The sequence below is a fragment of the Neodiprion pinetum genome, chromosome 1 (genome assembly GCF_021155775.2).
Source record: "Neodiprion pinetum isolate iyNeoPine1 chromosome 1, iyNeoPine1.2, whole genome shotgun sequence".
NCBI lineage: Eukaryota > Metazoa > Arthropoda > Insecta > Hymenoptera > Diprionidae > Neodiprion > Neodiprion pinetum.
The window spans coordinates 28514371-28530301 of record NC_060232.1 but is presented as its reverse complement, the minus strand read 5'-3'; the positions used below and the strand labels follow the sequence as shown (position 1 = coordinate 28530301).

The following is a 15931-nucleotide window of genomic DNA, read 5'->3' as shown; positions in this document are numbered from 1 at the left end:
ATAATATCACGTGTGTAATGATTTTTGAATACGTTTCATCCCGTGTTTCATAGCCGTGGCTCGCGTTATCTTATCTTCGACGATGCGCGACGACAAAACAACACGGCTGTAACGTGTGTGGCTCTGGAAAAATTGGCACGTGTTATTAGCCGGTTGCCAATTTCCGTCATGGATTTCCAGTTGCCTTCAGGATAAATATTTGATATTTACTTAACTTTGCGGAGATAAAATAGGAGGATGCGAGCTGGCTCCCTATACCGCTGATAAGCTGACTAGCCTACGCCTATACGTTACACATATACTGTACATACTCTACTATATACCTAAAATACATCTTTTACCGCACAGCGACGCCGCGACGTAGCTACTGTACCGCTTACCGTATAATATTATACATTTTCCAAGATTGTTTGTACCGTTTTTCTGCCAGTGTACATAAGTGTGTCGTACATACACACACTCGGTCTCCCACGTGCAGTATTTCTCGCTAAATAATCCCAGAGGTAGCCGTAGCGAACGTGCTCTTCTCTCTTTGCGTTATAGGTATATATTATATATAATCTACACACTTGATGCTACCTCACTTCAGAGTTTATCCGTCCCTTGGGAATGGAGATGATAAGAGAAGGAAAGCGACGCGAACAGTCCAACCAATTTTTGCCAATTTCCACCCGCACGTGGATTTGAAGAAAAATCCTTTCTCTTTGTGCAAAATACATACAACTTTGATGCAAAATCGCTGCGGCAGATGTTGCACAGATGATGAAAAACCTTATTGGCGTGCAGTTTGAATGACGCACATCGTACCTAGTACGTTTCTGGTTAAGCCCCGTGATAGTTTGGCATTTTTCTTTGCGTTTTTATCGATACTTATCAGCAGCAGCTAAATGTGTTAAACTTTTTGGAAATAGAAAAATGCAGTTCGGTTTTATCCTCATAATTCTATCAATGCATCGGGGATTCAAGGTATTTCAAAAAATGTTGACTTTCTAAGAAACATTAGAACGTTTGGCTGCTAGTTCTAGCTTCTAGCTTCAGCCTCGTTGCTTTGCGTCCTTTTGACTCCTTGCCAGTTTTTTGGTCAAAGTATGATAAATCCCATCTCCGAGAGTGCGGATATGCAGGGTCAGGCCGACAAGGACGATAAATCGTCCAAAGGATCCGTCGACGAGTGTGCAGTTACTGAAAAATGGTCAAAAAAACCGGGAGGTGTTTAAAAATAAACCAAAATTAAAGAACGCGCAAAAACTTGTCGATGATTCACCCGTCACTCTTTCGCCCTGGGATAACATTCCGCGACTCTTGTTACATCCGGAATATACATCCGAATCCCGTGTAGCTCGATGGCGCAACTTACAGTCGTTTCTTCCCCTCCTGATCTTTCAGCCAACTCCGACACGAAGCGTGATAGTAACTCGAAACCTCTCGCAGCCTCCTATAACGGTAGATAGACAATGACGGCTGCATGGTTGCATCGAGATGGAAAATTTGAAGGGGGCAACGACGTCTCGTCGCTCTTCTCCCGTCCTCTTTACATCTCCGTCTCGTCAAGAGGAGTCAACCTTACACGCTCTCAGAGCCGTACGGCGACTAGATTCTTCTCTTATTTTCACCAGCCAGCCGAAAGGAGCTCGTACGTCTATACCTGGGCACCTTGTACAGCTGCGCTTATTCGCCCTCAGAGCCAACCGAGCACCTGCATCTCGGGACCATTTCTTACCTGTTTCACATAATGGCTTGACCCACAATCTAGAGAGGTACGTGTTTCCTTTCAACTCGAAACAGGTGCATCTTGCTCACACGCTTTACCTGCACCTACTCGCCGTGTTACCCTACGACGAGAGAGAGAGGTTGGTTCAGGTCTTTTTCAGGATAACAATAAGTCGGACGCACTCTTATTCCTGCAGCAATCCTCCAGGATCACGGGGTGACTTTCAACGACCAGGGCTGAGAGGCGAAAGCTCTACGTTTCTCACGTCGCTCACCGTTTCGTCATTCGTTAAATTATAATGGTCATGTTTTCTTACCTCGAAATGTTGGTTTAACTGGAATAAATGAATATATACATGTATATGCGCTTATGGATAGTTTTGTTTTTTTATACCAAATTCTCGAAATATGTCATATACTTTCGAAGTTGTATTGCGAAAAGCGATACTCTGCATCTTCCCGTCGACGCAGTAGAGAGAATCTATAGATTATTCAAAACTAGCTCGGTGTTGTATGTCATATTTTATGGAGTCAACTTGTTTGGGAAAACCAGTGGTATAATGATCAAATCTGAACCGCGAAGTGAGAGATTGATTCAACTTCAATTTAGAAAGTCAGATTGTTGCTAAGTTTGATTACACTTAACGCGCTTGAATTGACAGCGGTTTAGGAAACAGCGGTTTATTTGTGAATGAATAAAGCGAATTAGCCGTGAAGACTATGCAGTGTTATACATATACTTATAGTATACAGGCGCTAAAAAACGAGCGTGTAACGTTAATAACATTTTATTACTTGAACGCGTTCGCGGTAGATATTACGAGTCGCTTTTTAGCCTTCCATTTTACCGTATACAAAAAGTTCATCCTCTTTTCCTAACCCCTGAAGATAAGTTTCCCTTGATCTATCATGTAGCCTGTTTTCTAAAGCGCAATACGCAGGTCGCACAGAAGGCTACGTGGCCAATGCACTTCCCAGCTGCGACAGAACCATTGGAATTTCATTTCTTCATTTCTTTCTCACTTTCCCTGCACTGTGAAATATCAACCCATTGTTGCGGCTTGGGGTACAGTTTTCGTTCTCCGAGACGGCAGTGTCGAGTTTTACAAAGGAATTTGAGAAGGCTGAACCTCAAGAACCTTTCTAAGTAAAAGGAATATTGCTATACCGGCATTTCACGAGACATTCGTAAGAGGAATAAAACCGAGCCACCCACGCCAGGGGTAGATTAATATATCCTCTGGTTCACCCGTAAAGTGTTTTATTCGCTATCGATATTTGAACGGTTCAGTGCCAGAGTAACCTGACCCAAATTGTCGATAAGGCCCGTTATAAATGACTCAGGATAGTTAAATCGATCAGGCGGGATCCCGCCATTCGTCCTTTGCATATAATTTCACTGATATTTATGTTATTATATGAATAATAATTATACCTCTCAACTTTTGCCAGCTCTGCAGATTACCGAATCAATATCGAGACGTAAATTTTGCACACCGCACGGCATTCGCGTCAACTTGAGCAGTGCTTGTCAGATTTTATTGGCTCTAAGTATTCCCCACATTTCGAAAACTATTCGACTCAATCGTTGAGCAATATTCGTCAGCGCGAGGAGTAATAAATTATGAATGAATTTACCGTCGCGCGTCGGATCGTTCCGAAGGTTCTCGTACACAAGTTACATTAGCGAATCAATCATCAGGGTTAACGTGTTCGCGCGTCGTGTACCACAGCATAACCACGTGTGGCAATACCGTGAATCACGCTTAGTTGGGTATCAACCTGATCGTTCGCGTGGTGTCCTGCACGAGTATTCCAAGATCGGATACTCGGGGACCGTGGAACGTTTGCCGTGATTTGCCCAGCGAATTGACTGGCTCTCGGTGTGTGCGTGCATGGGTATACAGGTGTATACGTATATATACACACGCATTCCTACATGCGTAACAAAACACCGTCCGGCCAACGCTGCGCTCCGATCAACGGCGCTAATTGTAAGTGAACGTTTTTATTGAACCACTGGATCAGTTCGTGCGGACCCGATTTGCAACTAATTCGCATTCGGCACGGAGCTTTTTGCCGTACCCGGTAGTCCTGCGGCCACGACGAAGCGGGACAGTCGCAGGATCGTAAAGCGGAATGGGAGATAGGAATTTTACCGCGCAGCTCGTCGTGATTTTCCGTCTACTCTGCACTCGGTTCAACTCTGAACGAACGTCGGCTCTCCTCGACACCCACTGGCTTACACTCCGGATTCCATCTACGCTTCGTCGTCCTGCGCCCACACCAATACGTACGTTGTACCCACATCTCGTCGTTCGCCGTGCTCCCTTCGCACGACACGTCGCACGCGGGCTCGTGCTGATCACGCCTCGTGTTCGCCTCGTGCATTGATTCGGGAGAGGAGGAACCGCGGTGACGAAATCATCACGGGAGGGTCTCTTGCGAATAAACTCCTTTCACCGAGGCCGTCCTCAACTGTCGTCGAATTGACGATACTGGCTCACCTTTCAAGGAAGGCTATCACTCTGTTGTTCGTCACTCTGCATTTTCCTCAAATCACTCGTCCTACATTTTCTTAAATCTTAATTTCCTCGATCGGACGCTTCGATTCGTTCGTAACTGTACACGATTTCGTTGTAGCGCGTAAGATGATAACGCACTCGGGGCTGCAGGTTTCGATTGCCGCGTTGTCGCAGCGTTTGGATATCCCCATATGCAAAACATCAACAAACCTCGGCGCAGTTGACGGGTAGCTTCTGCATGGGTGGTAGTTCTGGGTGGTCTGGGGCACCATCGATTCTAATGGGTGCCGCCCATGCCCGAGGAATACGTAAGCGATCGCGTAAATGAATTACTAATCGTTATACGCACCGTGCGTTACAACGAGCCATTGTCCCTATTTATACATATATGTATGGATGCGTGTGTATATATTTATACATGCACGCACGCTCGCGCAACGAATAGATACCGGCGGATAAGTTGGGAAAAACTGTAGTTTCTTTTTTCGTTTTATCGAACCTCGGATTGAATCCTGTCGAACAATCTGTGAGGCTTATATTTACAGTCGATTTTTGTTTCTACTCGGTATTGTCATCACGATTCAAGTTGTTTCTACATGCGGGTTGGAAAACGACGAAAAACGTACGGTTTCAAATTGACTGGTAGTCAAAGGTTTATCGAACACGATGTTTCTTTTATCCGAATAAATATATTCTAGAATAAAAACGACGCGTCGATTAAAAAAAAATGTATAGTGTAATTTATGCTTCGCGTATAAGGAGCGCTGTTTTCGAATTCGCAGTTTTGATTTTTATCAATCTAGTTTTTTGAAATTTCATTTCATCAACGATACACGATAAAGGTGATACGTTCGATTTCGAGTGACGATGAAGCGATTCGCTAAAAATGATCGATCGAATGAATTTCCCAACGAGTTTGACGCGATACGTGACAAATTCCCGAGTTGACGTCGATGCTGTTCGAAATTTGTACCCGGTTTAAACGACGACGTACACGAAAGTCCATGCTACACATACATGCATGTATGCTTGTACCGACATGTGTAAGTTATCTCCTATTTTACCGAGATAGAATCGATTCGCGTTGAATGAATCGAGAGAACGAAAATCCGCATTTTATATTCCCATGTAGAAAATATTCTCCTGCATATATTTTTCCTACGACGATTGCTGCAGAGTGCGGATAATTTTACGTGCTGCTGGGTGGATCCGCTGATCTATTACACCTGTAGAATCTACGACGTGAATATATGTGCCGCGTGCAGAGCGAAAGTGGAAAACTTTTGGAAATTTGCCGCAAATTTAACAGTTCATTTAAACGATCGGTATACGTTGAAGTGTCGGGGTAATTGTTTTAGAAAACAGTATCGATAAATCCGGGAAAATCTCCTCCGTCGATCCGATCGATCGGTGATGTTCCTCTTCTGGTTACAACGCGTCAGCTGCTACAGGATAACGGTCCTTCGGACTAATTTCACGGATACCGTATTTCAGACTAACGATAAATTACACCTATGAACGAACTCTTGTACAAATTTCACGTTGATTAATAATCGTCGTGCGGAGGAGCGTCGCGTGTTTCGCAACGCACGCCGAAAAGGAGCCGCTCGGTGCACGCACATGTATGTATAGGTATAACAAACGATAAGACGCCGACTCGGTTTACTCGATGAAAAATCCAAGTCCTACTCAGCCTCGCGGGTCCGTACCAATACCCAAGCACGCACGCGTGCATACATACGTGAGTACGGCGTCGAGAGGACAATAAAAATTTAACCTGTGCAAACCGCGCGTTGTTTTACAGTAACCCGCGCTGCCGTTATCAACTCTCGTCGTCTACTCGTTATCCTATATAACGCAAGCGACGTCGCTGTAACGTGCTGCAGCGGCACGTCCATGGATAGAATTGGGTTTAACCGACGCGCGCACGCTGCGTTTATATACACACTATACTATATGTGTATATACAAACCGAAACGATTACGCGACGACGAAGGATGCACATCGTTATTTTATATTTTATTCGAGTTGAATTTTGCGCGATGCGACGATTAGCCCAGTCGTTGGGTATAATAAGTAAAACAGAAATAACACCGGAAGTAGTCATTTTTTTTTCATAATACAATTTTATTTTTCTAATCTCGCTGGGGGAAGTGTCTAAATCCAGACTTTCGACCATGTTCTGCAGTAGCTTCCGCCGAACTCTTAAATGTATGGTTTAAATCAGAAAATAAAGAAAATTAAATTTTCCACAAGTTTAGTCATGAGTTTTTAGTAAAAAGTTGAAAATGGGCGAGTTATTTGACGAAAACAAATTACCTCTGAAATTTCAAATACTGCAGAATCTGGTTGAAATTCTGGGATTTTCATTACCAACGAATCTCTTCCCCCACCTGAGTATTTGAAAAAAAATTGTGGTATTGAAACAATCGCAATTTCAAGGATCGAATACCGCGGTATGATTCAAGCTCAGGTTTCTCGTAGGTAACCAGCTTGTCCGCGGAAATTTTCCTTATATTGTTCAAACGAACAACAAAGTCTCGGCTTAATCCATCGCACCGCATCGAAGCATTCCGTCACGTATTCGAGCCTTTTGTAGATAATTAGTATTCGTTCGATCGTCGGTCGGATCGTGCCACGGTGAAATTACATCCATCGACAGTGAAGTGCCCCCTTACCTTTCGCAGTCGGTCGTATGTATGCATTCACGGTAAGCACGGGAATTATTATTGTCGGACGAAAGAAAGATTAGAGGCGAAGCTGCGCTGCACGACCAAATATTGCTTTCTAAATTTCTTCTCTCCGCTTTAAATACCGCTGCCGTGAAGCTTTTCTCTCAACATACTCGAGATAATCGTTCGTTAGTTCGTAGCACGTATCAAATTGTCTGAACAATCGATTTTTATTGCCACATAGAATAGAATACGTACATATACAATTGTACAATAAATTTTAAAACAAAGCAGAAATACCTCGGACGATTTTTCCTCCCTCATTAACCCCTCGGATGAACTCAAAGTGCGAGTCGAGAGGTACCTTGGGAGTTTTTCGCTCAAGTAAAATTAAATCGTACCTCAACCTTTTCCTTGTCTCGTTCGCACTTTGTCGCCGAGTTTCTCATTCTCCAATCTCCCCCATTATTCCTCCACCTTTTTTTCTTCACCTGAAAACTTTGTCCCCGGTAGGGTTCTGTCCTCGCCCTGGCTTCCGTCACGCCTGATTAGGCGAATGTGAAGGGACTTTTAACTGACTACGAGCCGGGTTGACGCAGTGCGGAACCCATATCAGCTCACCTGGGCTTGTCCGTGATGATTATATTATGAGTCAGGCTCGCCGGCGTCGAGCGCTCGACGAATTACACATGTTACACGGGCCGAGGAAAAGCGTTGCAGCTTCCGAAAGCACGATCTCTCAATCGGATATCGATAGCCGAGACGCGGTGGTCAACAGAGTCAAGTTCTCTCGGCAAACTCTCACCGCTGTTGCGGATCCCCGGAATCGACGCAGCCTTGTCCTCTGTAAATAACATGGAAGCCACATAATGAAACCTGCAGTTCGTTCCGAGTCGACGTTGACCTCAATGAAGCTTCTCCACTGCCGAATATCCCGGGTGAAAACTTTGGCTTTCCAGAAGTATGCTGTACCAAAGTGTGGCTTTGGCTTTGGCTCGCTGCTGCTGCTGGTGCTGTTGCGGCTGCCAGCTGTTTCCTACAAATTCCTACCCGTCTGGCTGCTGAGCTGTTCTTTTTTTCCCGTTTGCCCCCGTCTTTCTCCTGTACTGTGCTTCTTCTTCTTCCTCTGCTTCTTATCCTTCTTCTTCTTGTTCTTCTTCTTTCAAGCGCCTCGCCTCTTGCCCCTGCATGGGACGGCTACCGCCGAGTGTCAAGGTCGAACGAAGGATGAAACGAGTTTCTTCGCGTGGTCCAAGACTCCCTCTCCCGCGTGCAGGAATTTTCCTCCTCTATGCCGGAATGGGTCGACGTTGCCTTACCTACACCGCAGCTTTCGAGCAGACGTTAAGAAATCTTTTCTTTGTTCAATTTATTCGCCATCTCGTCTCTTCCTCCATTCATGGCGTCCTCTGCAGCATGCGCATCGTCAAACGTTACGACCCGTTCTACCGGCACGGTTTTGCTCTTTACTCGTACTCAAAAGTAACAAAACACCCCTCTCGTACCGTGCAATTTCACAAACTGACGTCGTGTAGCCGTGAACTTTACCGAAAACCACCCTTGCGTTCTCTCTGCACCCTTGCGCTTTTAACTACCGCCATAAAAGTCCTCGGATTCTTGCGTTAAGATTTTTTGTATAAAAATTCATCACCTTTTCAAAAGCTGCAGAGATGATTTATGCAATTCCAATATCTTTGATCTCTGGTATCATATTTGGACCTTCGTGTTATGAGGGACAGAGAAAAATAGGTAGTTTTTTTTCACCCTTTTTGTATAAATATATACATTATCGATGATTAGAATTTTGTTCAACGCCATGTTCACTCGAATTATGAATCCGTTTACTCAAATTTGTTACAAGGCTGAAGTTGGTGACGTTGTCGTAACGTTTTGCTTTTCGGAAAAATCGTTATTTCACAATTGCAGGGATGTCTGAAATGCACTAAATCATAACAAGGGAAAACTTATTCATATTTTTGATGACTCGAGTACTTCAAAGTCACTGTAAACTTGCGAAATAGCAATTTCCTCCCCGATGTTTCGTTACGTTAACGTTACCAACTTTAGCCTCATGATTATTTGATCTGTTCAAATGGTCGTTCACCCTGTGCACCTTCGACATTATCTTCCCCGGTTCAGCCGTTGAACTCTGACTCTGTGCTTACTCGTGAATCGCGTCCTTCGGGCCGAGAAAAACAGTCGTCAATCCGAGTAGCGTCTTCCGGGTCCGTCATTGTCGACGATTATTGGCCCTTGACACGATTTTTAATAGGTACCCGCCAGACCGCAGCCCTGCACGGAGCGTCGAAATCACGCGTCTTCGTTGGGGTTTCAACCTCGTTCTTGATTGGCTGAACGATGCGCCTTTGGAATAAAGTCATTCGCAACTCGGTCTAATGCGACTTGTAATTATGATAGTGGTGCACAATCTGCCGTGACGTAATTTCTAACTTGCGATTATTATACGCTCGCCTTACGCGTCGTTTATACCGTACAAGTTATACGAAGCTCGCGGTGGTCAAGATAAACAGCAGCTAGTTAGACTTCGCCGTCAATTACGGTCGGAGGGGAGGCAATTTCTTTTTTCTTCTAATTTTTTTTTTTTTTTTCGTCGCCCACTGATTTATGCGGAAGTCTTTTACGCGACGCGTGCGGGCTAATTAGACGTGGGTTCGTATAACGCGAATCTCAAACCGCGAGACAACACGCGAGAATCGCCAGTGTATATAACGCATATTTATCGTGCTTAGAGAAACGTGAAACGCCGGCTGCGAACAAGGGGATGGAAAATTTATCGCACCGATAAATAATCCCGGAATATGCTGACGTGCGGCGACGCCTTCGCCGTTTCACTGTAATAATAACAGCAGCAACAATAACGATCAGCATTTTTCACCCGTTTCAACCGAGCTCGTCCTGTCATAGAAGAACGTCCGCGCCCCGAACTTCATTCGCCCCTAATTATCTACCCGAATCTTGTTCCAGGCCTGCATCTGCGGAGCATAGAGGAGCCCAGGATGACGGCGGAAACTGCGGCCCCCTGCGTTCAGGGGGTCAACGCCATGGGTTCTGCCTCCCAGCAGGGCCAAGACGGTGGTGGACACATGAAGTTTTACTACACGAACGTATCCTCGGCACCTGCGATATACGATCCGGAATACGCCCGGATGGAGGCTTGGCTCGACGAGCATCCGGACTTTGTCACCGACTACTTTGTCAGGTGAGAAGAAAATCACGCGCGACGATTCGAGAGACCCGGGGAACATTTACGGACCGGGGGTCTAAATTCTCGCCTCGTTTGGGTCTCGATCATTATATTGGGTCGGCGGAGTGATTGACCCCTTGATAACTCGGTCGGATTAACATCACAGCGAATTGCCACTGCGAGCAAAGTACTTATTGGCACAACGTGCACTAGCGCGTTAGACGCTTGGCTGAATGCTCAGTGACCGTGGGTGGAGTTAAACTCGTGTCGATACACATACGTATTGTGAATATTAACAGGGCTTTGCTGGACGCACGCAATTGCGTTACTTGCGCAGACTGCGTATGTGTGACACTTCGCACACATGCGCGCAGAAGCTGAACTTTGAAAAAGCGTTTGTTTTTTGTTTATGGATGATTTTTTGTTCTTACATGTGTATAGGTAATTTATTTCAACACTCCCGGAAGGATATCAAACCGCATAACTGAAGCGCTAGTCGCACGTAATATCTCGAAATAATTACTTCGTTCGCTTCAAAGTTTTTTTTTTAAGAAGATAATCGTGGACTCTGAAACCGTTGGTTTTATCGTTTTCCGCCTTTGAGGATGATGAAAATTTTTATTTTTCCTCATCTTACTTCTTTTTTCCTCAAAGACTTACCGGCGACGCTTGAAAGCGGTTTCCTTGCTACGGACGAGGGTCTTTTCCTGAACAAACCCTACGAGGAAACCTTTCAGTGTAACAATTCTAGTGAATTTTCCCTTACGTTTTCCTGTAAGAAAATATTTTTCTGCCGATACTAATATGCTAAATATGCTAATTCGTTTAATCCGTTCATTACAGTCACGTTTGCTGAACAAATCGGTCATTTGATAATTAAGCTCTGATCGTGCTTCCGTTCGATCCGGTCTAACGCCCCCGTATCGATTGACCGTTAATTTTCAGGAAGGTGACTCGTCAGACGGTGGATTTGTGGCTGCTCTCGCACGCGACACCAACCTCGGCTACGGGGAGCTGCATGGAGTTGTCAAGCCCGACGCACGCGGCCCCGTCTTCCTCGAGTCGCGGAAGTGGTTCCGGAGCGACGACACCCGTCAGAAAGATATCGGCCCACGAGTTCGAGAGAGGCGGCCTTTTGAAGCCGATCGTTAACACCATCGACGGGACGCCGACCTTTTTGAGCGTCTCCGGAGAACCGGGACAGCCGGGAAACCAGCAGGTCGGAGCCGGGACGCCGGGACGACCTCAACGTCGCTCGAGGCACGAGCTGCGACACCTCGACGAAAAGGATCTCATATTTGAACTGGTAATTTTCCACGAGTCTCGCAGACTGGAACGAAAAAGTCTTCAAATATGATTTATGAGCGGCGATTCGATCCACTTTCGAGGACCGTGCCGGACGTTTTCTGTGAAACTCACCGTCTACGACGCCAGCGAATCTAGGCGACCGATGAGTTTCACCGAAAACTCCCGGTTAGATTTGATCTCTTACACCGCACTGCTTCTTCTTCTTATACCCTGACTCTGTACGCAGGTAAAGGATATCTGCAACGAGCTGGACGTGAGATCGTTGTGTCACAAAATTCTCCAGAACGTTAGCACACTGCTGCACGCGGACAGAGGATCGCTATTTCTAGTCCAGGGTGAAAGGGGCGGCGGTTGTACGCCCCACAATAACCGGAACCGTGATCACGGTCAAGGGAGGAATCAATCATACTCGAGGAGTCGATGTCTCGTCTCGAAGCTCTTCGACGTGTGTTCGAGGTCCACCCTCCTTGAGATGGAGAAGAAAGACGAGATTAGAATACCCTGGGGTACGGGGATCGTCGGTTACGTCGCCGAGAGCGGAGAACCCGTCAATATTCCTGACGCGTACAAGGCAAGTTTCTCGTTTCTCGTTTCTCGAGGAAGAACGGGGGTTTCTTTTCCTAGAAGTTTTCACAACCATTTTCCTACCCCATTCCGTTTTCGTTCGTGCCTTTTTACACCCGCGGCATGTGTGCTGGTTGCAATTGCGGGCTTGGTTTGAGGGTCTCGCATTGATGTCGGATATCAGATTTCACGGAGGTATACGTAGGTAATAGCTCTATGTACCCAACCAAAGGCGGAGCTGAAGGGTCCGGACCTCATACATATTAATGGATTACCTCTCGTACACGGTATATGTGTGACCCAGACTCCTGATAACGCGTGCCGCACGGGATCGATGGACGGAATATCATGTCGGTTACCGCACCAAGAACGCCCAAATTTGCCTACGATAACGATCGAATTGTTTCTAATTGCGGACAGCGGTTCCGAAATTCCGTTTCGTACTTTTTCTCTCTTTCTTTTTTTTTTCATGAAAACAAAAAAAATTGCTCGTTTGTCAAAAAAGTCCAATGCGTATTCGGAGAATTTACTTCTTGGATCTCAACATTTTCCGTGCTCATATACGAATGCGATACTCGTTACGAAAGATCTTATTCCAAGTGTATTAGAGATGCACATTGAAAGATTATAAGAAGTTGATAACTACGTATTCGTTCTAATTAGTTCCAGATATGATATCAATTGCTCTCTCACCGTCGATTATTTGTCACATAATTCGGATGAGAAATTTGTCAAAGTTTGAGGCTCATTCTGGTATGCTTTTTGTTTTCAAAGCTGAGTACCACAGGAGAAATTTTTTCTCTCCTGAAAAAGAAATCGTACGTCGATGCAAGACTTTTGCCGCAAGTGTGATATCCAGCCTATTGTTAGGTGTGAAAACATTCGTTCGTCCACGCAGTGTGGATCGGTGTTACCAAAGATGAAAATTTGTCACCTGACACGGCAATCAATCTCTCCGCGTCACGACGCCCAGACCTCATTATACGCGATCGAATACATTCATACACACACGCGCGCACACACACACACACATATATATATATATATATAGCCGGGTTAGAGGCGACAAAACTCTTATATGATCACGTATATTATAAGGCGGCTCAGAAACGGCTGCGTCATAGAATTCCGTCGTTGTCTTCTCCGGCGAGATCTTCATTCCTCGTCGACTGTCAAGCCAGCTGTGATTTCCGGCTAACACTTAGCAGGATGTTACTATTTGCCGTTCGGTGTATATATATATATGTATGTACATACGCATACCTATATATGTATACCTAAAGCTGCTGCGTTCTGGCTTGACGGACGGACGCGTCATGTGTTACGGTGAAGCAGATGTTCGCCGCAGACGCACTGCAATCCTCCGCTTCCGTGCATCTTTCGTCCTAGAGTCGAGACAATGGGTTTGGCATTCGGGTGCATGAAGAGGTGAAGCGACATCGACGCACAAACATATGCGTACGTTCAATCCTCGATGATCTCTTCTCAGCATTTTTTTACACGGTTTTCCTGCAGCACGCATTTTACGAATACAAATCACTTGGTTAAACAAGGTGCAAGAGTGATTAGAAAATCTTTACAGTTTTATTTAGTATAGGTTTTCATAAATTCCACAGATTCTCAGGCCATTAACGAATCCCGTAACGAATACAGTATTTACTCCACCGAATATTACTACACTTCGTTTGAATTTGAAGCAGTAATTCAAGCCGAATGATGCACTGTAGTATAAGTGTAACCGAAACTAGCACGCATCTTCAACATTTTCGGAACCTCCTGCTTTCTACGGGCCGACATCGTTCTCACTACTGTGGCACGTCTATACTCTCCGAATTTGTGTCACTGATACATTTGATTCGGAGAGCGTTCCTGCAGATCGAATAGTTTTAAAGAATAATAACGCGATCCTATCTTACTGTCGGTCATCTTTACAGGACGCCAGGTTCAACCGGGAGATAGATGCGTTGACGGGGTACAGGACGAGAGCTCTGCTCTGCATGCCCATCAAGGACTGCAGCGGAGACGTGGTCGGAGTCGCCCAAGTGATCAACAAACTCGGGGGCGAGGGCCAATTCACAACGCAAGACGAAAAGGTGTTCGCCGGATATCTCCAGTTCTGTGGTATCGGTCTCAGGAACGCACAGCTCTACGAGAAGAGTCAGTTGGAGGTGAAAAGGAATCAGGTAAAGTCGATTTCGCGATAGGTGAACGGTCGATACCAACGATGTTGTGTAGGTGGAAAGTGATCACGGTAAGTGGGTCTATTCCTAGGGGTGTTCAAACACGTGTCCCCCTTATTCCTCACTGAGCCCTAGGTACTTAACGTTAACGTGAACGTTAACGTTGTTGTTTGTAATCGGAAACTGTGTGCCAACGCAGATGAGATTGAGATGAGTATACAGCCATGTCGTTCGCGACGAGCGAGCCTATTGGCGAACATTTTGCTTTTGTTGTAGCACAAGATTACGTGTAATGTACGTATATCCATATTCTCATCGAATTCCGTGAGCGTTATTCTTTTGATCGGTCATCGCGTGTTTGATTAACTCGATTTTACTTATCTTCGGAAGATCAACACACCTCGAAAGAGAGTATCTTATGTCGTCTGAAGTGCGTCGGTTGAATTTTACTAGAAATTCCGCTCCATCAAGTGTCAGAACTTATGAGTTTAGCTGTGTCAAGAGTACAGATCAACCGTGGGTTGGATTTTGAGTTTTACGGTCTCTTGATATCCGTGCAAGACGTTTTCAATTTTTCAATAATGGAGAAATTACCTCGGCTACTATTAATCCTGAAACTTTATATTACGTGATATATACATGCATGGATATAACAATAGATGACTTAGCAAAAAGCTTGTGAACTCGTCTAATTTACGTGTTCCCACTCCTAACGATCGGAATCGTAGATAACCGGACTCGAAACACTTGTCCTATCTATCGCGAAATCTATCTTTGTATTAATTGACTACATAATCTAATCTGACAAGAGTTAAGTGGCCACGACTTACGCGTAGAATCCAACTTTTACATCATAACAAAGCTACTTCGAATGACCGTTCGACGAATCACTTTGTCAATAAAGGGTGTTTTTCCTCCGTAAAAAAATCTACGCGTTGGCCGTTGGGAAATCAACCCAATTTTCAGAAGTAAATCTCCCTTGTCTCCATTTTACCGTCTCTTAAATTCTCGTCAACTCTATTCCTATGTCAAAATGTGTATCGGCTATCGCTAAGACGAGTTTTACCCCCATTTCCAAGCTATTTACACCCTTTACGCCCAGTAGCCCTTAAAATGAAAGCTGTGAATGATTCAGCCAAAGTATCGGGTTTCGCTCAAAGATCGCTTTTCTCCCATTATCATACCTCGTGCTTTGGCCCCTCCTTGATCTTTTCCTAGAAAAAGCTGTTCCACGCCCATCGCAGAATGAATCTAACGAAAGTGAAATTGAAAGCCCGGTGTTCACTGATCTCCACTGACGCTTTTGTTCCTTTTGCGTTTGCGCAGGTTCTTCTCGATTTGGCGCGGATGATATTCGAGGAACAGAGCACCATCGAGCACATGGTCTTTAGGATTCTGACCCACACCCAGTCCCTCATACAGTGTCAACGAGTCCAGGTAAGTGTGCAACGTTTAAAACGTGCAGGAATGTTTCCAAATCTATAAGGCATATAATATCAGCAGCGGCCCTTATATAGGGACTCGAGCAGTCACGGTTATTTTATTTTTTTTTTCCTTCTTTCATATACACGCTTGAACTAAATAACTCGCGGTAGAAACTGCGCCATTTCCTCAGGGTCCCCGTTCCACATATTTCCTCGGATGTGTACGTCCGTGTATACGATACACGAAATGTTAGGATCGCTGTTCGAAGTCGTTAGGCGGGACGGTAAAAAGTTCGTTGCGTCATATATCACGCCGATTACGTTATATATGTTGTAGTACGTA

General features: G+C 45.1%; 1 protein-coding gene across 7 annotated transcripts in view; it reads left to right on the top strand.

Moving 5' to 3' along the window:
• Positions 1-15931, top strand: part of LOC124224021 (dual 3',5'-cyclic-AMP and -GMP phosphodiesterase 11) — a 92717-nt gene that overhangs the window by 69450 nt on the left and 7336 nt on the right. For all 7 annotated transcript variants that reach the window (XM_046636508.2, XM_046636507.2, XM_069138102.1 and 4 more), the window contains 5 exons: positions 9893-10127; positions 11058-11418; positions 11647-11991; positions 13919-14167; positions 15491-15601. In XM_046636508.2, coding sequence (XP_046492464.1) covers positions 9925-10127; positions 11058-11418; positions 11647-11991; positions 13919-14167; positions 15491-15601 — 1269 coding nt within the window. In that variant the 5' untranslated portion in view covers positions 9893-9924. The remainder of the gene's footprint in view (positions 1-9892; positions 10128-11057; positions 11419-11646; positions 11992-13918; positions 14168-15490; positions 15602-15931) is intronic.